Here is a 27,217-nt window from a genome sequence, read left to right on the forward strand (position 1 = left end):
AGGAAGAAACCGAGCTTGCAAGGGACAATGACTAGGAAGAAAGTCTTCCTCAGATAAATTTTGTAAAAAGGGAAATTGGTGGGTTCAGGGCACAGAAGGGAGATGGAAATGATAACGCACTAGAGAGTCTGGTGGAGTCAGAGGCATAATAAATATGAGACATTCAAAAGAAGCGAGGTTAAGATACTCTAAACAAAAGTTCCACACCAACAAAAGCTAAACAAGGGACAGCATTAGTCAATAACAGTTCAAGTGAAATAAGCGCAGTGACAAGAAGCTTGTCGTTTTGTTCTGTGGCAGCCTACCACATCCTCCCCATTCATTCTACACCTAGGACGGCTGGGCCCTGATCTGCTCTGCCCGTGCCAATCACGCAGTGTTCTCATCTAATATATGAAATCTGTGTCAGAGTCATTGTTATGAGCTTTGTTTGGAATTGATATTATTTCCTATACAAACCAACAGATGGAACCAAACGATACTATCATTTCCATCCGCTGCTAGAAGCTAGCTTCAGGCACGCCACTCGATGGTAAGCACCAGAGTGAGGACCCTGGGGCTGGCTGACTACTCTGTCACCTGCACCAGGAAAAGTGTCTGGCACAGAGCAGGCAATTGATAAACAGTGACAGAAGGAGAATGGCACCAGACAGTATACTCCAAATCAGTTAATAAATTCATTATTCTTGAGTACAATTATTTTTTTTAACCTAAACCAAAGGGGCATTGTGGCTTAATAGCATGTTCCAAATACCAAAAATTCGAATATATAAACATGTTGTTAATAAAAAAAAAACCAAAGAACTTTACTTCCAAACACAAAGGAAAGCAGCCTGAGTGTGAATGTCAAATGCCTCTTTAGTAGGCGTCTACTCCTTACAGCCATGGACTATTAATAGTCAAAAGGAATGGGATTTTCAGGGAAAAAAAAAAAAAAAGAAATGTTTTTCAAAGGGAGAAAAAGAAGGTCCACTCTTTAAACCTGTAGTAACCCGTTTATAGGTTTCAAAGAGACTTTCTTATTCCAAACACCCATCTGGAGAGCTGGAGAGAAGAATGTAGTCACAAAGGGAAACAAATAGTGTAAACTATAAAGGAAACAGCTGAAATCAGTTTTCTGCACTACCCTTGATTAGCTATTTTCCAGTTCTAAGAGCCTGAAGCAAAAAGAACTGAAACAGCTATAAACAATGGATGCTTTGAAATAGGTTCTCTTTACATGTCATGCAAAAGGAGATGTACCACATGTCAGCAGTAAATAACCACACGGAGGGTCAACGGAAGTTGGGACCATCTTTGGGAGAGGGGAAGGAGAGACAGAAAAGGAATGGCACGGTTGCATGCTCTGGCTTAGTGGGGATTGATGCATTTCTTGGAACCTCCGCCCTCTGGGTGTTTGCTAGTTAAACAACTGAGCTTGTTTAGATTTAAACCAAAAGAGGGTCGGAGCGGGTGGGGAGGAATGGGGGGGGCGGAGTAGGTTTCCTATCTGTAAAATGAGAGCACACAGTCACTGCTCATGGTGCTTGAGTAAACTTGTAAGGATAGCCACCACAACTCTGTCTCTATAAGGAAACAGGTGGTGCCTGAGCTAGGGGCACAGGAAGGGGAACCCCTGTGGAAATCTGGCTAATCTGCTCCCAGGACCTACTGTACCTGGTAGCTAAAGTGTGGGGTCCTAGCCCTCCCCCCAGAAACTGAATGGAAGTGTTAAAATAAGGGGACATAGGACAAATGAAAGTGTAGAAAATAGCCACCATATTGTTTTCTGGGTCAGGAAGGAAGAGAGAGAGAAATAGCTCTGGAAGAAAGGCCAAGTTCCTCTTTCCTCTGTCCCCCAGCCATCTGCCTTAGGGAGAAAAAATAAAACGGAAAACTTTTGTCAGAGATCAAAAAACTCTGACTTCTATCAGATTTACTTTCACTTTAGGGATTGGTTGGGTTTGCTCACCATGCGGAACGAGTGTTTGGTGCAACTGGGGAATAGGGGAGCTGGTTAACTCTTTCTAGGCAATAGGATTTTTTTAGTAAATGATTATAATGCCTAAAGTAGGTGCCCTAGTGATGTGAAAGAATTCAGGATTTGATCTCTAGTAATAATTTACAGACTGGAAAAATGTGACCAAATAAGAACAGTCACTTACTTAAAAAAAAAAAAAAAGTACTAAAAATGTACAAATGTAAGAAAAAGAAGAAATTATATGTACACTGTTTGACCAGGCTTACAACTTTACATTTTCCTTCCATTTTTTTCTTCTTTTTAGCACAAGAATAATTTTGTAAGATGAAGGAAAAAAGTAAGAGACTAGCTAGCAAACCGAGCTTTCAGCTTGGGAGTCACGAAGGAGAAGCAAGCGAGGGGAAAACAGCATTTGAAGGCCTCAGAGAGAAAGAAAAGAAACAAGCAAGCATCTAGGAAGATGTTTCCAGGCAAATGCAAAGTTAAAATGCAATGTTGAAAAGCAAGCAGAAATCCTCTCAGGCATATGGCTGAAAGGTTTGAAAAATAATCTTTGGTTGAATAATTCTGCTGTTTCTATTGTTTCTTAAAGGCTATTTTTACAAAATTATAATCATGCCTTAGGATTCCAGCTTTTCCTGTCATTTTCTCTGCTGGCCATTTTCACAATTATCAGTGATAAGGTAACGAAGTGGAAAATAGACCGTGCGTGCGCACGCGCATGCATGTGGATGTGAGCTCCTCATGTGAAAGTATTCTTAAAATGTCTTTAAAGAATTAGACCACGAGGACCAATCAGTAATACTTACACTATTGGATGAATTTCTGTATTGAAATAGAAAAATGTTTGGTCTGAAGAAGGCCAAGAGGGATCCAGGACCTTTTACCTGTATAAATTCTGTGCCACATCATTCTCATTGACTGCATATCCCTGGGGGTCGTCAGTAAAACTGAAGCCTGTGCCCACCTGAAGGTGAAATAAATAAGCAGGTGTAAACAGAGAAGCACAAGCCTCGGAGCCCTCCGGAAGATACCACACTGTAAGGAAATCAACCTTATTCCAAAGGGCCAAGCCTCTGATCTCGGATTTTTGCCTCTACCCCATGTGCATTTAGTCATCCTCACAGGAGGATGCTGCATTTCGCCTTTTTCCTCCCCTCTCCTCCAAGCGCAAATAAAATATCAGCACCAGGTGGCTCAGTCGGTTGAGCGTCCAACTCTTGGTTTCCGCTCAGGTTGTGATCTCCGGGGTTGTGAGATCAAGCCCCGTTGTCAGGCTCCACGCTCAGTGCAGAGTCTGCTTGGGATGCTCTCTCTCCCTCTTACCCTCCACCCCCACCTCTTGCTCTCTCTCTAAAAAAGAAAAAAAAAATTAGCACAAAGGTCAGTGGCTGAGCTGTCCTGATTCCACTGTGGTTGATTTGATTTGATGTTGATTTAAGGGGGAGGAATTCACCTTTCCTGGCCCCCAACATAGTATCAAAAGACCCAAGGTTGTCTCCTTTCTGAAACCTGGAGAGTGCATTGCTCTGTCCTGACAAGAAGGAACTCTCTAGGCTCGAGATAAAAGATGGTGTGTGTGTGTGTGTGTGTGTGTGTGTGTGTGTGTGTGTGTGTGTGTGTGTTTTGATTTTTCATTTGTGAGAAATACGGCCACTAAGCCCCTTCATATTCAGTAAGTAGGTTTTAAAATAAAGATTAGTTTTAAACTAATATTTCCTTATACTTAGAAGTTCCTAGACAACTAAGCTGTAAAAATAAGAAGATATCGCTGATTTTGCATCAATAATTTGTATTAGGGGTGCACCTCAACCACACCTAAGTATTTTGATTTAGTTTTTGTTTTCCCCAAACACACAAGGGAACAGGACATTTCATTCAACTTAGGCAACATAAATATGCAGTTATATAGACTAGGAAAGAGGATGTTTGACAAAACTTGGTGCGAAAGGGGGGGGGGGAATGGGTATGTTGTTCTCCTTTCACTCCCTATTTATCTGTTTTCTCTTTGAACCATGTGGGAAGTGAAAGAAATCAGAGAAATTAGCTAGGGGGTAAAGATACTCTTGCCGCAGAAGCTGACCAAGACTATTTTGCTGTTTACTAGACTCAATTTCAGAAGAACTTCCCAAGGAGAATTCTACTTTTTATTCCGAGGTGAGGCTCACTGTGATAAATGAGGGAGACCAGCTTTGACTTTTTAAACCTAGAACTCTCTTAGAAAAATTAGGAATTCTAATACTATATAATAATCCATGATATGGGGAAGCCATATAATCAGTGGAAAGAAACTAATCCCTTATCCTGGATGGTATAATGCACTGAACAGGACATTTCATAAGATTTAAAATGAGAGGGGAGCCTGGGTGGCTCAGTTGGTTAAGCAACTGCCTTCAGCGCAGGTCATGATCCTGAGTCCCGGGATCGAGTCCCGCATTGGGCTCCCTGCTCAGCAGGGAGTCTGCTTCTCCCTCTGACCTTCTTCCCTCTCGTGCTCTGTATCTCTCATTCTCTCTCTCTCAAATAAATAAAATCTTTAAAAAAAAAAGATTTAAAATGAGAGAAGGAGAGAAGATAGCAAGCAAAATTCCCAAACTCAGATTTAAGGATACATGTTAGAAAAACTAAATCCCAAATGCTTTTTAATAGATTAAATTCTATTTTAAAAAGAAAAAAAAAAAAAAAAAAAAACCCTAAATCTCTATTTCCTGCCCCCCATCTCTTAAATATATTTTATAAAAAGAAAAAAGACAAGAGAGGCCCACATTGACATTTCATAAGGTCATCAGATACTCACTGGATTATCAATGTAAAGCATGGAAAGTGTGGTGGTCCAAGCGAAGTCTCTGGGACGCACTAGCAAAACAAAGAGGTTTGAGACTGGGTCTTTAACAAAACATCCCATATAGGGCCCAGCTTTGTTCAGGAGCCCAACAAGCCCACCTGTCCCCATCCTATCAATGAACTCCGAGTGTCCCTCTGACATTGCTTCATACTCTCGCAGTGGGGAATAGACACCAATACCGTTTTCTTCTCCTCTCCTCTCCTTTACTTTTCCTGGACCCCAAGGGTTTCTACATCCTTTTCTAGGATGAAGTTTGGAAACAAGACCCCATGCAACTGGAAAAACTCTTCAACTACTTATAGGGGTAAACCCATCTGTCTGATCCAATCAATCCTTCTTAATGTCTGATCCTTATGAATCTTCTTCCTCCTAGCCAATGCCAAGGAGAACAACTCCAACAGAAATGGCAGACAGGCTTTTTTACCTGATTCACAGAATGGTTCACCCTCCAAATTCTGGCCCAGGGAAAGTAAACGATCTCCCCAACCCCCCAAAAATGAGATGGAGGTAAACCTGGGTGACAGCCAGGTGTGACTCCTCCACACCTTCCTCTGCCCCCACCTCCACCCACAGCATCTTGCCTCCAGGATATCTGATCATTTATGTGACTGAACCATACGGTGTTCAGTTTGTGTGAATAATTAGGGATATAATTCCATCCATTAGTCTCATGCAAAAGAGCTCGCCCAAAGAGTAATAGATACCAATTGTTTTCATAAGCTCAGATTGCTTGAGTCAGCAGCAGACTGCAAGAAAATAGCTTAGAACCTTTCAACCAAATTTCAAGGGAGAAAGCAGCCCAGCCAGGATACTCACCGTGGTGCCTTCTCCTTCTTGGACAGACATCACCAAAGAGCGACGTTTTTATCATCTAAAACTATTATGTTATTCCTTGTGGTTCCACGTACACTTTAAATTTTTTCTGGAGCAGATATAAGGTTCAGGTGAAAACCTCTCCATAGGAAAATAGAGTCCAAGCAATACTTACAGGTCATGTTACTTGTGACAAAATAAGGTCCGTGTTCCACAAAGAGTCCAAACATGGATGAACCTCCAGGCCCTCCCTGCAGCCAGAGGGCCACTGGAGCAACCGTGGGGTCTACCTAAGGGAGACAGAGAAGCCAGGGACCACACAGAGTACTAAGCCAAAGAATACACTCGAGCAAACTTATCCAGATCCTGCGTCGTTCACTGCCTTGACTACATCTCCCAAAGCCTTCCCCAGACCCCAGTGACTGCTCTCCATTACAAGCCAAGTGCTGGTTATCTCTTGCGTTGAATTAGTATCTGCCCCATAATGCCAGTATCTATGTTGCTCAGTTCAGTCTTACCGAGCCAATAGCCAGGAAGCCCACTGAATATAGAAGCTCATATGCCCCTAGAAACCCAGTACATTGCCTAGGGCATGGTTATATTGTTTTAGCGGTTTCAACTTGCATTTGACCAACATACTCCCACAGAGGCACAACCAACAGCCCCTCCTCCTCAGTGACAGTTGGCCCGCTTCACTGGGAGCCCAAATGGCCCTTCGGATTTGATTCACCAAGAGGGTGTTCACAAGGACAGCAACCACTTCCTTCAATGCGCGGGAGCTGAGAAGAACCGCGCAGGCCCGGAGTGGTTCAGCCAATGCAAACAACGGCAACAAAAACCCCAAGCAAAGTACAACTTGATTAAGGAGGCAGAGAAGAGGAAGTAAGAAAAGGTCACTGGCAGGGCTGGGGTGACGAAAATGAGCTTCTGGCAGTAGTCAATACCATCAACCTCCATGAGAGAGGGGTCTTTACTTCTTTCTTCTTTCTTTACATATCTATTGAGCACCTCGTAGGGGTCAGGCACTGTGCTGGAAGTAGCTACATAGCAGGGCAGTGAGTTAAAAAAAAAAAAACAAAAACTACTTCCAGCTTACGTTTTCATGGGAAATACAGACCATAAGTAAGTAAAGGAAAAAACTCGATGATTAAAGCATGTGGAAAGGAAATAAAGGTGATGTTAAGAGAGTGGGCGAGGGGGTACCTGGGTGGCTCAGTCAGTTAAGCGTCTGCCTTCGGCTCAGGTCATGATCTCAGGATCCTGGGATCGAGCCCTGCGTCAGGCTCCCTGCTCCGCAGGGAGTATGCTTCTCCCTTTCCCTCTGCCTGCTGCTGGCCCCCTGCTCATGCTCTCTCTCTGTCTCTCTCTCTGACAAATAAATAAAATCTTAAACAAACAAACAAAAAAAGAGTAGGTGAAGGCAGAAAAGAATAATGCTTCCTTTAAACACAAGTGATCATGGAAGGACTCAGTGAGATCCTGAGCTGAATGAGACCTGAGTTCTAGAACCATCCAGCCATGAGAGGAGCCAGGGAACACCACAGACAGAGGGAAATGGGAGGGGAAAATCCCCCCAACACAAAAGAGCTGGATGTGAGAGTGGTGAATGACAGGCCACCTGGCCCTAAGGGAATCCTCCAGAGCTATCTGGAAGGAGCTCAAAGTGGCTCCAGGGAGGCTCACAGTTGGATGTGACAGTGAGCGCTCTCTGGGTGTTGTGGCTCATTTGATGTTCAGTCAACCGGGCTCTACAAGCAAAGATCTCATTGCTTCAGCTCAGAATAAAATCCTGCAACCCCTCCCCTCGCTTAGCCCAGTCACACAGACACCAACCAGTGTTTCATTTGATGGTCTGAGTGGCCTGCGGTGTCCCCATGGGTGATGTGGGAAGGCTGTGGGCAGAGGCAGACTGACTCAAGGGGAGGCGATCTGGGACACCACCACCAAGAACCTGGAAGAAGAGCTGAGCACAGGGTTCTAGCCGGGAGGACAGATGGGCAGAAGTCACCAGAAGTCTGACATAGTCCTTTAGCAGCTTCAGAAAGGGGACAAGGGGGCCTTGCAGAAAGAGCGGTGGTGGTAAGAACAGCTGTAAGCTGGACAAGAGCCTCTCTATGAGGGGGCCAGCATCAAGGAATGAGATAAAATTTGTAAAGCCCTTGGAACAATGCCTAACGTCTGATAAAGGCACAAGAAGTGTAAACAATTATTACAATTAAAGAAACAGGTAGAAAAAGGTAGGAGGCCAGAGTCAGACTGGGAACTCAGATCAGCAGGGCTCTAACTCAGCCTGGTATAATGGATAAGTGTGTGAGCTCTTGCCCCAGACTGGATTCAGATCTGGGCTTTACTATCCACTAGCTATGTGGCTTTAAGCAAGTTGCCTAAGCTCTCTGAACCTCAGTTTTCTCATCTGTACAATCAATAATAGTATCAATAATAGTATTATGAAAAAAATAGTAATAGTACCTATGCCATGTGGTTGATGGGAGGACTCAAATTAATCTTCAAAGTTTAGTGAGTAGCATAGAGTACGTGTTCTGCACACGTTAGCTATTGCTGTAATAAAGAAACACTCAGAATTTATAGTTTTAATGTAAAAGATCTATAAATGAGGGAATAGGAAAAGTGGGTCCTTGCTCCTTTGGCTGATATCTTCCCTGGTCAGTTTTTCACTAGTTCGCCCCTTGCCACAAGGGTTGCAGAAGTCCATAAAGAATTCAAGAGACTTGTCTTATAAGTTGAAGCAGGAAATAGTAATACCGCCTTCTCAGGCTGCTGTGGGGACGTAGGGTGAGCCCTGGATCAGTAGCCACACAGATTCTGGTCCTGCTTGGCCACAAAATAGCTGTGTGATCCCGGCCCTCCAATCTTTCCAGCCCAGTTTCCTTATCCATCAAATGGCAACAAGGCCCACCTCACAGACACGAGAAAAAGGATCATGAAATGATATTGCAGACTCTGCTGGGCCGATTAAATAGAACCAGCTCCGACCTAACCTGCCTAGCCCCAACTGTGGGTGCCTTGTTTGAATCAGTGATTTTTAGCTCCCCTCAGACGCTCCAACTCGCTCTTCAATACCACTCACCAGGACCACCTCCCACTTGTGAGCGTATTAGCGGTGGAGAAGCAATGGATCTCAATGGGAGCAGTTCCAGCCTCCCCGGGGACGTGAGGGGTACTGTGCGTCCACTCATTCCAGTGGACGCCCAGCCCCCACTTCCTTCCTGATGTGCACAGGAGCTTGTAGAAGCCACGGTGTGCTACATGTGAGCCAATGATTCTCAACCTTGGCCACCCATTAAAATAGCTTTGTAAAAAATTGCTGCCTAGGCCCAAATCCCAGCGATTCCAACTCAACTGGTCTGGGGTGAGGTAGGCATGGATGTTTTGAAAAGTCCCCAGGTGGTTCTGATGTGGAGGCAGGGCTGAGAAATTTGTGAGGGCGAAGGAAGTTTGTCCTCTTGGGTGCCTGGGCCCTCTGGTCTCTGCCCTGTCCCCCCCTAGCTTTTCATGTCCCTTCCTGTGACCTGGCACAATGATGGGACCTCTGGGCTCTCAGAAAAATAGCCTGACCTGAGAGGCCACACTACAAAGTGAAGTCAAACAGATCGGTGCCAAACATCTTTATTATGCAACTTTGAAGTACAGGACACTGCATTCTTGGAATGCTTCAATAATAAGAGATCAGCATACACACCTCCAACTTCAGCTGACCTTGCTCCTCAAATGTACTTTCCTGAAGGAGGTGAATGAGCTCAACAACCCTTAAGGAAGCCCATTTTTTTCAAGAAAACGCCATGCACACATCTTTCTACTTTGATACGCCAACTAACCTATGAACTAACACTGCCCTTATCGGGAATAAAACGCAAAAGTCAGATGCTGGAAAACAAAGGTTTACATATTCAGTGTTAAAATCCCAAGAGTTAGTTATACCACAGCACGCAGACTTTTGTAACATGATATGACATCCTGATGTCATACATATAATAATAATTACATCAGCAATAATGGCATAAAGCTATTATGTGATAATTTGCAGGATGATCTATTTAGCTCTCAATTGTGAGAATGCAGCCCTCTCACTCTCCACCCCAACTTAGGAAAGAATAAAAGTAAATGAAGACATCCTGAACAAAACCACACTGTAAAACTTAAGCTCAAATAAAGTAAGAAACAATTGCTCTTATTTATTTACAGATTTACAAAGGCCAGGGCTTTTAAAGTATTTATGATTTTGAAGTTATAATTCAAGAGTGTATGGAAGAAGAGAAAAAGGGCATTTATTTTTGTCAAAAGTTTTAGAAATTGTCCTTAACATTTATTGTTATAAAGAAAACACTTATTCTTAACTAATAGTTTTTTAAAGAAGGTATTAAAAAAAAAATCCCCCTTACCCCACCAGTCATGGTCCCTAGAAATGATCATGGAGATGGTTTAATCTTCCATATTTTTCTCTAACTCCCCAACACATACATATATAAATATTTTGTAGATGTCATATAAGCCATGTGTGTAAATACCTTTTATTTTTCTGAAAATAGGACGAGGCTATATGTAATATTCTATATTTGCTATGGTCACTTAACATATTACAAAAATCTTTCCATAACAGTACATATGATGATTTAACTAAACAGTATGGCATTCTGAATTTACCACAATGTATTAATGCATTTAACATACAACACTGACAGGCACTGTTCTAAGCCTGGGGATGCAGACCAGCTTTCACTCATGGACAGGTAGGATACTCAATGGTTAAGAGCATGGATTTTGGCACCAGAATGCCAAAGTTTGAATTCCAACTACCTTATTTTACAGCTGTGTGCCCCTGAGCAAGTTGCTTAACTTCTCTGTGTCTCAGTGTCCTCTGCTTAAGAATTAAAATGCCGTGGCACAGATTCAAAGAGTTAATATAATATATGCACAGAACTTAGAATAGTGCCTGGCACAGCTATTTAAATGTTAGCTCTGATTTTTTCTCTGGTGAGGTGGGAAGATAGGCAATAAATAAGTAATTAAATAAGTGGGTGATGTAAGAGAGCAATGGAAAGCCATTAGATTGAATACTTAAGGCATCTGGTGAGGGGCTATCATTTGAGCTAGGACCTGAAAGATGAGTAATCCCCTACTGATAAGCATTTATACATTTAATTAAAAAGAAAACAAAAATCTCTGTTAATGACCTATAGGTCCGAGTAGTGTAGTAGGAACTGGGGACAAAGAAGGGACAAAGAAATTTTAAATATAAGAGAAAGGACATGGGGAGTCATAAATATTTAAGTAAGAAGTCTCTCTACCAACAGGAGGGTGTGGGCGTACCGGTGCCACAAACCTGCACCTTTTGTTAGTGAGCAAGAAACCAGGGCTTTGCCTCAGAAGCCCTTGAAATTCTTCTGGTGACCCCTGGTGGCCAATTCATGAACTTATGGGGAGTCATAAATATTTAAGTAAGAAGTCTCTCTACCAACAGGAGGGTGTGGGCGTACCGGTGCCACAAACCTGCACCTTTTGTTAGTGAGCAAGAAACCAGGGCTTTGCCTCAGAAGCCCTTGAAATTCTTCTGGTGACCCCTGGTGGCCAATTCATGAACTTGGACACTCCTTCCTCAGGGTTTGTTGCAGAATAAAAAGCCCAAAAGGAAGCAGGTTATTTACTTAGTTTTTCAGAATGCCTACAGACGGAAGGTTCACAATGTCTCACATTAGCCCGTTCCAATATTTATTCATAATGACGGTCAACAAATCTACCCTATGTCTTAATAGATTGTCATATTCCAAGTAAGTGAAACTCATTCATTTGGTTTGACATTCTGTACATAAAAGGATTCTTAGGAACACCCAGTTTCTTCTTTTCTCCTTGCTTCTAAGTGATCACAGAGGAATCTATGTGAACAGTAATGAAACCAAACCCCCCTGCCCTATTGTTCCCCATGCGGACATGCCCTCCACGGATGGTGTCCCCTCATGCTGAGTCCTCCTTCTCACCCCGCTCCTCATCAAATCATACCCACCTTTCTCGTTCTGTCCTCCCAAGCCCTCCTCTGTATTTCCTGGTAGAGATAACCTTCTGCTCAGGCTTTACACGTATCACTGAAGCAGTGAGTTCATATACTGGCAGATGGGAATGGCACTAAAGCCTTGCCAATTTTGGTACTCTGCAGTAACTTGATTGCCTTTTATACAAAGGACATATTGGAATGACCCTAGGGAATCTTAGGTATCTCAGCAAGTATTAGGGCAACATTGTCTGCCAATGCCCAGGGCCGGGTACATATTCTAGCCACCCCCTCCCTCCCACTCACCCCATCAGGAACACCATACTTTTTAAGAGAAAACAGCAACTTAACCACTAACAGACCCAAATCAATGGACCGCTTAAGATGAGAAGTGCAATTGGTAAATTAATTAAAGCTCCTTTCACACTTCTATATGCAGAGGCTGATCATTTGCTTGGTTTAAGTAATGTGTTCTGTCCTAATTGAAGTCATTAGTACCCCAAGTAAATGTCTTGAAATTCCCCCACGTAGGTTTGAATGGACTCCCATTTTGCCACACAGATCCCAGTTCAGCTGATACTTCAGCTACTATACTATCGGTTTAATCAAGACAGGGTTTTGTTATTTAAAGCAATTGGTTTTGTGACTAGAATTGTTAACTAGCTAACTAGTAACATTTTAGTTCTACACACACACTCCCAATACATAGAAACAACTTGCTTAAGACATTACCTGTTTTTTTTTCGGAGGAGTTCTACCTACAGTGGTTGGTGTTGGCCTCTTGCTAAACTTCCTTTACTGGGATTGTTGCCACTGTACCATCACACGGAAATCTACAAACATTTTTTTTTCCTTTTTTGAGGTCTCCTTACATCACTACCAAGCTTGCACTGACTCTCCTTGACTTTGAGTCATCTCATTTACTCTGAGCCAACTTACACTCCACCAGAATCTTCTCTACCTTTCTCCTTCCTAACCTTTATACTTGGCTCTCATTCTTTCATGAGGTAGTTGTGGCTTCTCTGTTGGTGCCTCCTGCCAGAAAGGTGGAATTTAGAATGAAGGGGGTGGGGGGTGGGTATTAGAGAAAGGCCTGACTTTCCCATCTTGATGCAAACAAAGAAATGGCTGAAGAAGTTAGTCACGTTCCTCTCCATGTGAAATCAGGCATGTAAAGGTTTCTGCAGTTCGAATATTTCTATGGATGGAATGATCTATAATTCATCATTTTTAGCTACTTTCTTCTTGTTTCGTTTCAGCTAACTTCTATTCTTCCAGACCTCTGATGCCATAACTACAATAATAGCAAAGAGAAGATAAACAGTGAAAGTCTGGAGACAAATGTCTATGACCTCCAAATCTTTGCTGTATGACTAATGGATCTTCAGCCTTCTGTGGTAGACATATTTTAAGAGATCTGTTCAGTCCACAACCCCTTCTCTAAGGACTCTCCATCTACCAACAGAAGAGACCCATTAGCCATGTTTATATCACAAGAAACTGCACTCTCAGCTTTAGCTGATTGGACCAAGAAAGAACACCTGACCCAAAGTGGGCCAGTCATATCTGCCCCTAGCAGAAGCACTATTTGATCTCTGTTGATTGCAAAGTTCGAGGATAGGTAAAGGTAGAAACTGTAGGGTAGCCATCTTCTGCCAGATACCTGGAGAAACAAAGCATGCTGATCTCTGCCAAGAGAGAAGAATGAAGTACAGGTGAGTGATCCTGTGGTCTTGGACAGAATAAGGCTGAGACTGAAGACTGGGTGCCCTGGATCCTGATGCCTTTCCAGTTGACCCCTCTTTCTGCCCTTGGTGTCTCTGGGCAGGAAAGAAGGATTTAGAATGGGTTATCTAGGGGTGCCTGGGTGGCTCAGTTGGTTAAGCGTCTGACTCTTGATTTCAGCTCAGGTCATGATCTCAGGGTCATGATATCAAGCCCCACGTTGGGTTCCACGCTGGGCGTGGAGCACGCTTGAGAGTCTCTCTCCCTCTCCTCTGCCCCCACCCCCCCCCCCACGCTCTCTCTCTCTCTAAAAAACAAAAATAAAAATAAATTAAAACTAAAACTAAAAATAAATAAAGAATGGGTTGGCTATATTAGTTAGGGTCCAATCAGAAGACAGAAACCACATAATTTTAATTTTAAAATTTTCCCTTTTTAAATTACTGTTATTTTTTTACATGAAAACATTGACCTTTAATTCTGTTACAAGTTCCAGTGTGTGCTCTGGTCCCCATCCACCATGGGTATCACATCCACTCACTACTGGGCTGAAGTGGGGATGTAATGCTAGAGTGGTCTGCCCCCCCCATGAACCACATCCTCAATGTTGGCCAAATACCAGCATATCAGATAGGCTTCCTGTGTCCACCACGGAACAGGGAAATTTTAAAGAGATATTCATTATAACAAGGGATAGCCATAAATATGTAAGGGAAACCCTAAAGAATACCCCGTTCTGAGGGAAAGTGCCCACAGGTGGACAAACATACTGTGGGGATGGGGCTCTTCCCAAGGCTTATACCCCAAGGTATAAGGCTTACAGCCCAAGGCTGTGGTCTAGACCTCACTGGAGAAGGGCTGACTGTACCCACTGGGTGGCTGAGAAGTTCACTGGGTTGCCTGGCTCACTAGTGGCCAACAATCCATGGACAAGTCAGAAAAGGCCTCCAGGGAAAAGTGGTCTGTGGCTGGTGGGAGAGTCTACTTGTTTGAGTGTGGTGCACAGTGTCCACACTGGGAAGGCTGTGGGAAACTAGCCTTGGGTGCAGGGGGTCAAGGCAGGTGGGAGGGCTGCAGAGAGGGAGCTTAGGGAACCAGCTCACTGGAAAGTATGGGATGTACTGGGACGGATGGTGCCCAGGTTGAGGGAGCTGCAGCCAGTGGTCACTGGGACAGAGCCAGGACTGTAAGCTTGCTGAGGGTCTTCGTGGTCTGGGAGCCCAGCAAGAACAGGGCGCTACTGGATGTCCCCCACACACGCACTGCTGACAGACTGGACAAGGTAACAGGAAGAGAAGCACACGTCCTCCTGCAATGTCCCTCCAGCACCCTCTACTAACAAAGCTTAGTATCATGCTTGCTACACAGGAAAAACGTCTATAGCTCTGGTACCTTGGAGCAAGTAAAAGGATAGAATTGGAGCTAGTTCTAGTGGTCATAAGATATCACAGTCACAGCCCAAAAAGTATGTGAGAAGAGGCTATAGTAGTTATCTAATGCTGTATAACATGTATCCAAAACATAGTGGCTTAAGACAACAGTAATCAATTATTCTCCCATGCTTTCTGTGGGTCAGGAATCTGGGGATGTCTGGCTGGACAGTTCTGGCTCAGGGTGCCTCAGGAAATTACAGTTAAAGATATCAGCCGGGACTACAGTCCTCTGACTTGGGCTGAATGAACATCATCCAACGTTGGTGCCGACTGGTGGGTGAGGACTCACTTTCTCTCCATGTAGGTTTACCCACATGGTTGCTTTAGTATCCTCCCAATGGCATCTGGTTTCCCTCAGGGGTGAGTGATCCACGAGACCAAGGCAGAAGTAGCATTGCCCTTGATAGTAGCCTTGGAAGTCACCCACCATCACTTCTTCTATAGTGCCTTGCTCACAAAGGCCAGTCTCGATTCAATATGGCAGGGGACTACAAAGGAGCACGGCAATCAAGAAACAAAGGTCACTCCTGGAGTCTGGCTACCTGATCCTATCCCAGCCTTGCTGACTCCTCAATATGATATTGATCTTCCTCAGTCACGAGATATTCAGATTCCAAGAATCCCAGCCACTCCCCTTGGCCCAAGGAGCAGGATGGGGCCCTTAGTAGAGGGGCACAGGCCTAACTCTAAATGTCTCTGGTTTGGATTCCATAATATGTGAGGCAAACAATCCAACAAATCATCTCTATTCCCATATCCTCAAGACAAAGTCAAATACGGGGTATCTTTTTCCAGTGGGAAGAATTCTGATTGCAAAAAATAATAATCTGTGTGCTTTTTTATCTTCTTAAATGTGGAAAACCCCAGTTTCACTTTGCAATTTCTTTACCCAGTAGCAATTAATCCACACTCTTCGCTGGCTTTCAGCGACTTCCGATTTGGAATTGCCTCCTGTTTTCTGTCTTCTTTAATCTGCCACATTGCTACTGGTTAGTTCTGCACAGTATTTGTATTAATAACAGGAAAACTAATAATGATAAACATGATGATAATGAAATAATAGCAAAAGAAACTCTACTTACTATGTGTCAGGCGCCTGTCTAAGGCTTTCCCGCATTCTCTCATTTGTCTCAAAACTGCTCTCAAGTAGGTACCCTGATCCTCGCCTTTGGCACACACAAGCCAAGGTTTTATGCAAGCTAGACTAACTCAAGAGCTATCATGTTAATGACTGTAGTCTAGCACCTTCCATGGCCAGTTTTCTCAGGATCAACATACAATGATCAGGAGCAAAGATTTCTCCAACATTTCGTTTTAAATTCAAGTTCTGCCAATTTCTAGTTGGGCAATTTGGGGCTAATTATTTAATCTCTGTCATCCTCTTCATCTATTAAACAAGGATAATAATTCCTTCTTCATGTGGTTATTGTAAGGATTAAATAAGAAAATGCACAGTGCTTAGCACGTAGTCAATGTTCAATTAACAATACTCATTAAAATTGTGACACTTTTATTGGCTTCATTATACTTTTTCTCCCATGAAATAAAATGCCTATTATTTCTCTTGCACATTGCATCCCCACTGCACACCAATTTCTGGCTCTAGAATCCATTATGCACTGATTTGTATACAATAACAGGGGAGTCTCACAGAAGTAACAGAGAGACAAAACTAATTTGAGAAACAGCATCCCCCCAAAATACTCAGAGGGTATGACAAGTGTGGCATCCTTCCTGGATCTCTCTTATTTTCTCTACCTTCAATTTTTGTAAAGGGCCATTTCTCTCCTGATGATAGTATCAGCTGCTACCCTCTAACAGGCAACGAACTAATCTTTCTGCCAAATGAAAGGAACTCTTCCCTGTCTGGGTGATCACTGCTTCTCCTTCTCACATGCTTTCTCTTCTTCACCTAAACTGGCCTGTTTCATAATTTACGGCCCGACTGGCTTGGCAGGAATCGTTGCTCTGGGGCCGCAGATGTCAGCTCTGTGTGTGGGCTCCCCAGGTAAGAAAGGTTCAGAACCATCTATCCTGGCTGCCACATGGTAACACTTGTCAGGGGTACCATCTTCTCATGCTGCCTGTTTCCTCCCGGAAGCTGAGCCTGTCACTTCCAATAGAACATGCTGTGCTTGAGCTTCTTCTTTCCTCTTGTGGCGGCCTCGAGCTTGTCTTTTGGGATCATCTTAGAATGTGTTTCGGGCTATAGTCCTGGGCCCCAAAGAGCATAATCTGGCCAGGGGATGCAGACATAGGTCTTCATTTAATTAAGGGGCGGGACCCCAACAGCCCAGTCACTGTTTAATGCCACGAAGGTTCAGATGTCAGTCTGGCAACCAGGAGAGGGTACAGAATCTAAGCCCATTTCCCTGACCGGCTTTCCAGTCTTGCTACACCACCTACGTTCTAGAGGAAACTGTACCCCTGCTCAGAGGCAACTGAAGAAAAGAAAGGACTGAGTCTTTGTTTTGTTTTCATTTGACCACTTCCCTCACCATTAATTCCTGTTTTCACAAATCTGGGTCATTACTATTGTTGGAGATTCAACATGCAGAAGTCAATGGGGAACTTCCTGGTATCAGAAACGGTCACCGAAGCAGAAGAGAAAGTAGGAAGTGGGGTTTCTCGGGGCGAAGGGAGACAGAGAGCTCAGGGGAGACGGAGCCCCAGCAGGCCTTAGAGGAACACTGAGCAGGATGAGGAAAACTGACCCCACAGACTACACGCCCCGCTTCAGGCCCACATTCCAGCCCTCACCCAGGTGGGAGCATGAGACAATACACCACCCCCATTTGCACCAGTTTAGCTGCCAGAGGTGTTTCTTTCTGGATAAAGGGGTATGGATCACTTTGGGTCCAGAAGCACTAAAAACAGGATGGTGGCCTGTAGGCTGGAACCATGGCTTCTCAGGTGTGGCCCGCTTGGTAATTCTATCACTTGCTGATAGAATTTACAAGTCAGTTTCTGGGGAAATTTGGAGATAATTCTTAAATACAATAAACTGTGAGAATCACTGAGAGAGAATATACTAAGAATCGCAAATTTAGACACAAGTATCATTTGGCACAGAATAAGGCCCCCCCACAAAGGTGTCCACATCCAAATCCTCAGATTCTGTGAATAGGTTAAGCCACATGGTAACTGGAATTAAGGAAGCTGATGGGATTTGGGTTATTAGTCAACCGACCTTACATTACGGAGATTACCCTGGGTTGTCCACTGGGCCCAATGTAGTCACAAGGGTCCTTAAATGTAAAAGAGGGCAGCAGAAGACGAGAGTCAGAGAAGGTGATGTGACCGCGCAGTCGGCCAGAGTGACGCAGTGTGAGGAGGATTCAGTCCGCCTACTGATGCAGACTGTGAAGACGGGGGAAGGAGCCATGGGGCAACGAATGTGAGCAGCCTCTAGAAAATGCAAAAGGCAAGGAAACAGATCTCCCTGAGAGCCTCCAGAAGGACCGCAGATCTGCTGACACCTTAATTTTAGCCCAGGGAGGCCCGTGTCAGACTTCTGACCTGCAGAACTGTGAAATACTAAGTTTGCGTTGTTTAAACCACCAAGTTTGTGGTAATTTGTACAGTAGCAATAGAGAACTAATACAAAGGGGTTGACGACAAATGCCTATATTCAATGATATTAAAAGGTGTGATATCAGGTGCCTGGGTGGCTCAGATGGTTAAGCGTCTGCCTTCGGCTCAGGTCATGATCCCAGGGTCCTGGGATCGAGTGCTGCATCGGGCTCCCTGCTCAGCAGGGAGCCTGCTTCTCCCTCTGCCTCTCTCTCTGCCTCTGATGAATAAATAAATAAAATATTTTTTTAAAAAAAAGGTGTGGTATCAAAAATGCACATGCATAGTGTGGTTTCTGAAAGGCATAAAGTTTAAGAGATTTCCAAGAGCACACACCCACACAAAAATTTCCACCTGTTAGAACTGGGTCATATTGCTAGGCTTAATTCATACCAATTCTCTTTAAGATAGTTGTACTGGATATCTGGATGTTTCCCTCACTGCTTCTGAAGATCCATTCTCCCCTCTGCTCTGTGCCCTGGTAGACAGAGCTCCAAGGACTGGACTCCCTCCCCCTCTGGTTCCCAGTTGGGTTCCACCAATGCGACGCAGCAGCAGGAATCTGGAGGGCACTCGGATGCCAACATTGCACCTATACAATCCCGAGGGTGAGTTCTTTCCTTTAATTTTATGCTCTATGCACCTCACTTGTGCACTCAACAGTAACACCAAGGAAGAAATAAACTGTGTAGGGCCCAGGAAAGTCTTCCCAGAGTAGGTGACAGCCTGAAGACTACTATGAGCCCAACCAAAAAGCATCTGGAATTCCTCACCAATTTTTACATGCTTCCTCCCACCCACAACTACGCGGTCATCTACGGCAGAGGCCATGGTTGAGAAAGCGAAAACGAGAAGTCAAGAAAATACAACCCAATTATGCCAACAAAAGCAACTTAATTTGAAAACTACCCTAAAGTAAACAATTTTATAGATGCAACACTGCTATATGCAAATCACATGCAAATATAAATACTACCCTCCCTAGGGACAGCTTTTTCTTTGTTTTCTCTGGTTTCTAAACCAAATCCAATTTGGAAAATAAAAATAGAAAATTATCCTGTGGTGGGATAAAATTTATTTATGCATCTCAGCACCTCTACCAATATCCACACCCCTCACCCCAAACAGTACCCATTAGCCTAAAGTGATTTGTTCATGCTGAAGAATTGTGTGCCATCACCATGCACTAAGTAAGAATGGTAAAATACAAAAACATACCCAGCTGTGTGTGTATATGGGCCTGAGAAGGTGAGTGATTTGTCTTCTATAATGCCATACCAGATCAGCAGTGTTCCCTACCTGTCCCTGCAAAGGCTCCCAGAATCAATTCTCTCTTCTGTGTCCCCAAAGTACTAATCAGTGGGTACTGGATGCATGAAGGGGTGAGTATGAAAATAAGAACTAGTACTGCAAAGTCCATGGATTGACCGGCCACGGAAATCCATCATCAATTAACCTTAGACATGTGTTACCTGTGCATTTTGGGAATCTCCCCATTCCTTATCATCTGTTCGCTCCTCAACGCCCATCCTCACCCAAGCTATTTTCAGAACAAAACAACAACAGAATGATTTAAGAAGACTGTGGCAGGAAGAAGGTGGTAATGTGAATATTCTGTACAAGGCTGCAAGGAATTTAAAAGTTGGACCTTCCCTGCATTCCCTGCAAACATTTGTTTCCTGCACATAAACAAGAACACCACACAGACTCACTGGCACTTATTTTTAGAAAAAAAAATCTAAAAGATGAAAAAAAAAATTTTTTTAAAGGATATTGTTTGTAGGCTAACATGTCTGCCCTGGGGCAGCATCCCCAGCCCCTGAGGATCAGTGTCCTGTGAGGGCGCTCTCGTAGGCCTACCTGAGCCGGGAAGAACCAGAAGAAAAGGTTGCTGTTGTAGGTCTTATTCACGGTGAGGTAGCCAGCATAACTCTTCACATTCGATCCTGGGAAAGGAGGGACCATGCTCCTTCCTTTTCCTAGCAGAAGAAAAAATTTACCCAAGGATTAGAGAAATAATACAGTGTTAAGTCATCTTCATCTCGGCCCGTCTTCTCCCTCCCAGGGGCCAGGTCTGGAATGGAGTGATCAGAAAGGCTACCTGGCGACTGGCACAAAGGTACTTACTATAGCAAAATTCCAGCCTGCCCTGGTCCATTCCACATATTTGACATTCACAACTTAGCCAAGGACAAGTGATATTTTTAACCTTTTTTTTTTTTTTTTTGGTCCCCAAATACAGTTTATGAGCTATAGTAAGATTTTTTTTTTTTTTTTTTTTTAAATCACCTATCTCTCAGCTCCACTCTAAAAAGTAAACCATGGTATTCACATTTGGGCCACTGGGAAGGCCAGGGCAGACGTCACCCACCATGAGGCAGCTGCAAGAGAAACACCACAGCTAAGTAGCTCTCAGCCTCCGGAAGACCTATATTCTCCACACTCTCGTTATCATGAAAGCAAAAGGCCTGCCACTTCCATTAAGGGAAATGGGCTGACGCATGTGGGCAGTGGGGGAGGCTGGGAGGGCAGGGTGGGGCAGCCAGTGAGACGAGGGGTGACCTCATGGCCACTCAGAGGAAGCCCAATAGGACAACAGAATAGCTGTAGAGGGCAGAGGTTGTGGCTTTTTTACGGCACCGAAGGGAGAGGGACAGGGAGGGGGAAAGAGGGACTGCTCAGGCAGCTTGAGGACCCCCAGAAGTAAAAAATACCAAGAGGAGCAAACACTTTATTTTTTTAAGATTTTATTTGTCTGAGAGAGAGAGTGTGAGCGAGGGGAAGAGCAGAGGGAGAGGGACAAGCAGACTCTGTGATGAGCCCAGAGCCCCACAGATGCAGGGCTCAATCTCAGGACCCTGAGCAGGAACCAAGAGTCTGACGCTCAACTGACTGAGCCACCCAGGTGCCCCTAGAGGAGCCAATACTTTAAAGGCAACAGTACTGAGGGCTTTACGTCAGGCAGTAGGTGTAGTTATTGTCTCCACTTTACAGATGAACCGAAGCTCAGAGAGGGGTAAGTAACTTGCCCAAGGTCACACAGCTAGTAAAGGAAAGCTGGGATGCAAACCCAGTGGTCAGGCTGCAGAGTTTGCTCCTTCTTCCCCCCTGCTATGCTGCTTCTCGACCAGAGAGTTAGTCAGAAAGTATGGGTGGCAGGGAGTGGAAGGAGGAGCAGTGATTAGGAACGGAATGGAGAAGAAACAACAAATAGATGGCAGGGTGTAGGGGGAACTGAAAGAAGAGTCTGGGTGAAGAGAGGTCCCTTAGTGGTGACAAAGCAAGTATGCTCAGTAAAATCTAATGATTCAAGAAAAGCTATTTATATCTGACACATATTAAGTTGGAGACTGGTTAGTAGAGAGGCACAGGTCAGGAAGCTTCGTCCTTCACCCATGCCACCAACTAAAGATGCCTTTAGTGGGGTGCTGGAGCTCATAGGCTCTGGAGTGCTGACTGTTAGCATCCCTTCCCAACTTGGCATTCAGCAACACCACTGCTAGCATGCAATGAACCACGGTAATAATGTTTATATTCAGGGATAGGTGCTGCAAATCAGGGCACCGCCCCCCCCCCCCCAGAGTCGCTTGTGAAACTTAACACCACACTATGGCATTGGGGCTGCAAGTTCCTCTTTTAAAAAATCAATCTGCCTCCTCGAAGGGAAACTCTCACCTGGACAGTACTGTTTCCTTTCCTTCATTCTTTGCTGATCCTTGAGTTGCTACTGACTGGCCCTGTGGTCCTTTGGGCATCATTTCACCTGTCTGTGCTTCAGTTTCTCATCTTGGAAGGTGGATGACCTCATGGGTCAATGAGAATAAGAGTCCATACATGCACAACCGTTAGAAAAGAGGCTGGCTCGTAGGGAGCACAGCTATTGTTACCTGTGAAATGCACCTGCTCATTAGGAACAAGGAGAACCTGGGAGCAGAGGAGATGGTAGGACAAAGGCAGGGTTTCAACAGCAGTTTCCAGAGGGTCCTGCTAAGCTAGCAGAACAGGAAGAACATGGGTTTCTGAATCAGGCAGACCTCGGTTTGCAATTCTGACCAGGCTCCCTGACAAGTTGCTTTATCTCTCTGAGTCTCTCTTTGTGCAAAATGTGGACACTGATTTCCCCCCCACATCCCCACCCTGGGCTTTCTTCGAGGATCAAATGAAGAAAGCTGCACGTAAAATGAAGGCGCCAGCAAGGAAAGAGAAGATTATCACCAGCCCAAGGGCCACCCCACCTGCGGTCTGGAAGACTGCTTTTTTCTGGCTTTTCTGGCTTAGTCCGGTTCCCCCAGGGAAGATTGCATAACTCAATCCAGCTTCTCTAGCTCTTCCCATGCTCTTCCCAAAGAGACCTAGTCTTCTCACCAGAAAAAGGCAAAGAAAAAAGAAAGGGAGAGGAGCATTTTAAGAAAAGGAAAAGGGAAGTGTATGGGGAATGTGGTATGCGTCAGCCCTCCTCCCAGCCTATACAGCTGCCCCCTGCAGCCTTGCTTTCCTCCACCCTTCTTTGGTCTCAATTAAACCAAAGAAGAATCACCCTCCAGGGCTGGGCGGTCTTTCAAAACTTTTTCTTTTTCTTTTTCTCTTTCTTTCTTTCTTTCTTTTGCCATTTAAAAATTGAGATATAATGGATATGTAACATTATATTAGTTTCAGATATATAACCTAACCATTCGATATTTGTATATATTGTGAAGTGGTCACCACAATGTCTAGTGAATACCCATCACCATACCTAGTTCCAATTCTTTTTCTTATAATAAGAACTTTTAAGATCTATTCTCTTATCAACTTTCAAATATGCAATACAGTATTGTTAACTATATCACCATGCTGTATATTATCATATCCCCAGGACTTAATTTCTCTTCTAACTGGAATTTTGTACCTAAAACACTTTTGACATATTTTCCTCCAAGCTATTAATCCTCTCCAAATCAGAGCACCCCCAAAAAGGAGGCGAGAGAACTGAAGATGGAGGGGTTGGGAATAAGTGAGATGTGAATCACAGAGAGGTAAGTGAGCAGGAGAGGATTCGAGAAGGAAGATAGAGAAAAATGAGAAAGGTCGAAGTAGAATGAGAAAAAGGAAATATATAATAGAAAGGAGCTGAAGGGAATGGAAGACGGGAGAGAGATGATTGAATCAATCTATCTCTCTGAGGCCAGCCCAGCACAAGGTCCGCTGGCCTGCTCTGAAATGACGCAGATGCTCTCTCAGCCCTCCTTTCCTGAGGGTTCCAAAGATGTTTGTCTGCTACCTTTTACTTACTCAGGTACATTTCCTGCTTTCCCTTCTAGATCAGGGGCTACTGGAAAGCAGGGAAATTGTCTTATTTATCTTTGTACCCAAGGGGATGCTGATTTAAGAACTTAAAGACATTCAACACACACCTTTTAATGAATATTAGCAAATGGATGAATGAATTAATAAACTAAAACCCATCACACTGACAATGCACTAGGATTAGCATATTTCTACAAAAACCTCAAAGGAAAGCAGGCCTTACTGAGATCTTAAGAATTTAGAAGAACTTTTCCCTGGCTCACAAAAAAGTGTTTCACCCCATTTCAATTTTTAAATTTCCTTTAACGAAATCACGGTAAAATAATTAAAAGTTCTTTCAACTAAAATGATACTTCATATTTTCAGATATTTGGTTCATCCTTCTAGAACCTATTAATGGAATGTGGAAAATAAACTCCCAAGATGTAGGAGTTTCTTACTTCCTGGAACCATGACTCATAATACAAATGTTCAAAACAGTTAAATAAAGGAAAAGGTTTTCTTTGAAGTGATTTCACTTCCTCCATATTATTTACTGCGGTCACCAGTGTTCGTGATATTAACACTTTGAAAAAGATTGGAGTGTGACCAAAGAAGGACTCGAACCAGCTAATCAGGATGCACATCACCTTCACAAAGACTCCAGTACAAGACAAGACACTGCCAGACCGTAAGTAATAATAAAGACCTAGTATCAAAATATTCTTTGAAGTTTGTGAAAAGGCAGTGTCTGTAAATATTTTAAAATTTGCCTCCTTTATTCATTTTGTTTTAAGAGTTTACTCTAGCTGCAGAGAAAGTAAACATGCAATTACAATTACACAAAACTAAACCAGCTAATTGGGAGATTAAAAAATAAAAAATTCCCTTGTCTTTTTATGAATTACTATTTATCTCAAGAATGTTCCATTGCAATACTAAGACTCACGTTCCTAAGGTTTTGACAGACTCAATAAACAAAAGGAACTTAGGAGAATGAACTGACCATCTGTCCAGAGTTTCCTGAACTTTCAGTAAAGCGGATGAATAAAATTATCCTTAATTATGTTATCAGGGCTGCATTTGAATACCCAGATGTACCAGACTTTGGATCAGCCACTTAAAATTCCATTCAAAAATTCTGACTGTGTAACAGAACTTTAAAAAGTGAGACTTTACATCGGATTTACTATTTTGGATGTTGTCGCTCATCAGATGGTGATCCATCAGACTTGGCACAGAAGGACCGAAGATGAAAACTACCTCCCCCAGAAGCTTTCTCGGCTACTACTGATGACCACAACGGTGAAATGCTCATAGGCAACAAATACAGGAATGGGAAGGATGTGGACTATCTCTCGGATGGGCTTCTCCATATTCTTTTCACTTGGTTCTTCCAGATGTATGATACACACCACCATGGTCATTTTCACCAAATGCCTCTGTTGGAACTGCTTTCCTCAGTATACACATGTCCTTCTTGATCTGCCCAAATCTCACCCAGCGCCTTCCAGTCTGGATCTAGTCACACAGCGCCATGGCTCATAGCTCGGGTTCTAGAGTCAGCAGACGTAGGTTTTAATTCCACCTCTGTCACTTATTACCTGTAAATGGCCCTGACCAAGATACTTAATTTTTCTGGGCCTCAGTTTTCTCATCTGTAAAATGGGAACAATATGTATGCCTTCTTCACTAGGGTTGCTCTGAGGATTAAATAAGATAAGGTGTGGGTAACACCCATGTCTGGCACATATTTGGGTTTAAAACTTAAATTGTACAAATATTTATCGAGTACCTATTACATATAGAAATCATGCTAGGGGGGCGCCTGGATGGTCCAGTCGGTTAAGCATCTGCCTTCATTCAGGTCGTGATCCCAGGGTCCTGGGATGGAGCCCCAAGTTGGACTCCCTGCTCAGTGGGGAGCCTGCTTCTCCCTCTCCCTCTGCCTGCCGCTCCCCCTGCTTGTGCTCTCTGCTCTCTCTTTCTCTTTCTGTCAAATGGATGGATAAAATATTTAAAAAAAATAAAAGAAACTATGCTTGGTCCTGGGCATATAATTATTAAGTATTAACCATTTGCTATTTTGACTACTACACTATTATTGTTTTCTGGACCAACCAATAGGATAGTTTTCTTCTCAAAATTTCCAGCATGCCTACCTCAAATGTAATACTTTAATGTTTTTAGTACTCACTGCCTTATTCCTTAATTGTTTCATGTGTGTGCACCTGGTCACATGAGAAGGGCACAAGAGTCTTGGGGCACCTGTGTGGCTCAGTCGTTTAAGTGTCTGCCTTGGGTTCACGTCATGATCCTGGGGTCCTGGGATCAAGTCCCACATCCATGTCCCTGCTTAGCTCTCTCTCCCTCTGCCCCTCCCCACCCCTCATGTGCTCTCTCTCGCTCTCAGATAAATAAATAAAATCTTATAAAAAAAGAAGAGCACAAGAGTCTTAAAGAAAGGGAAATAAATTATAGCAGACATATCACAGAGAAGAAGTCAGAAAATTTGAGTCCTATGAGGTGCCTGGGTGGCTCAGTTGTTGGGCATCTGCCTTCGGCTTGGGTCGTGGTCCCGGGGTTCTGGGATCAAGCCCGCATCGGGCTTCTTCCTCGGCAGGAGGCCTGCCTCTCCCTCTCCCACTCCCCCTGCTTGTGTTCCCTGTCTCGCTGTCTCTCTCTCTGTCAAATAAATAAATACTTTAAAAAAAAAAAAAGAAAATTTGAGTCCTAAACGCACCTCTGGTATTCTTACCTGCATTTCCTTGGGCAAGTCATGTAAGATATTGGAGTCTTGAATTCCTCATCTATGGATTGGTAGGGTTGGTTGTGAGTATTGAATTCCTTTTCATCCCTAAACTTAATGATTTGCTTCGATTTATTTTTAATGAACAAAATCTGTCATCAGTACCCACTTATTAAAGAAGCCAAAATGAATGCATGCAATTCATTTTGGTGGATTTGGATGATATTCTGCCTCTTCATATTTGTCTAGGGATATGGACAAATATGGAGCCTGCACCATTTTCCACATCAAGTAAAAAATGAATCTTTTTTAGAAAAGGACTGACTACATTCTCTAACTACATCATCAAATGCACACTAATGTACACTGACTACATTATCAATGTTTTTCACCTTTTCTTAGAAAAGAGATAGTGAGACACGGAGTCAATATGTACATCAGAAAAAGACATGTGACCAGGACTCAAATGCACCCTTAAGATATAAGAATGTGTTGGTTTTAAAGCAAACAAAACAAAACAAAATGCTGATATCCTATTAGCTATGGGAATATTTCAAATGAAGAAAAGTTGCTTTATTTTAAAACTTCTTCCATGCACTTATTTTTGATCTTTAAAATGATTATTTCCCTAAAATATCCAGTATCACTTCCACACATTCTCATGCTATCAACCAATTTACCAGCCTCACAGCCATTAACTCGGTTTCCCACCTGTGATTAGAGATAAACTGCAGTCCTTCAAAGCAAGCGCCCCCATCTTTGTGCCAGCCACCATGTCTATCATCTACTTAAAGAAAGTCCTCCTGGGGCACCTGGGTGGTTCAGTCGGTTAAGTGTCTGACTCTTGATT

The 27,217-nt window shown here is 43.5% G+C and overlaps 1 protein-coding gene across 7 annotated transcripts in view; it reads right to left on the reverse strand.

Annotated features, from left to right (window-relative positions):
• Positions 1 to 27,217, reverse strand: part of CPVL (carboxypeptidase vitellogenic like) — a 127,089-nt gene that overhangs the window by 79,330 nt on the left and 20,542 nt on the right. For 6 of the 7 annotated variants that reach the window (XM_027573894.1, XM_027573890.1, XM_027573892.1 and 3 more), the window contains 4 exons: positions 20,214 to 20,332; positions 5,794 to 5,908; positions 4,758 to 4,816; positions 2,848 to 2,927 (listed from right to left, as the gene is read on the reverse strand). In XM_027573894.1, coding sequence (XP_027429695.1) covers positions 2,848 to 2,927; positions 4,758 to 4,816; positions 5,794 to 5,908; positions 20,214 to 20,332 — 373 coding nt within the window. Of the gene's footprint in view, positions 1 to 2,847; positions 2,928 to 4,757; positions 4,817 to 5,793; positions 5,909 to 20,213; positions 20,333 to 20,724; positions 20,825 to 27,217 lie in introns of those variants that run through there. The other variant, XM_035723288.1, reaches the window with a different exon arrangement.

The sequence above is a fragment of the Zalophus californianus genome, chromosome 12 (assembly GCF_009762305.2).
Source record: "Zalophus californianus isolate mZalCal1 chromosome 12, mZalCal1.pri.v2, whole genome shotgun sequence".
Taxonomy (NCBI): Eukaryota; Metazoa; Chordata; class Mammalia; order Carnivora; family Otariidae; genus Zalophus; species Zalophus californianus.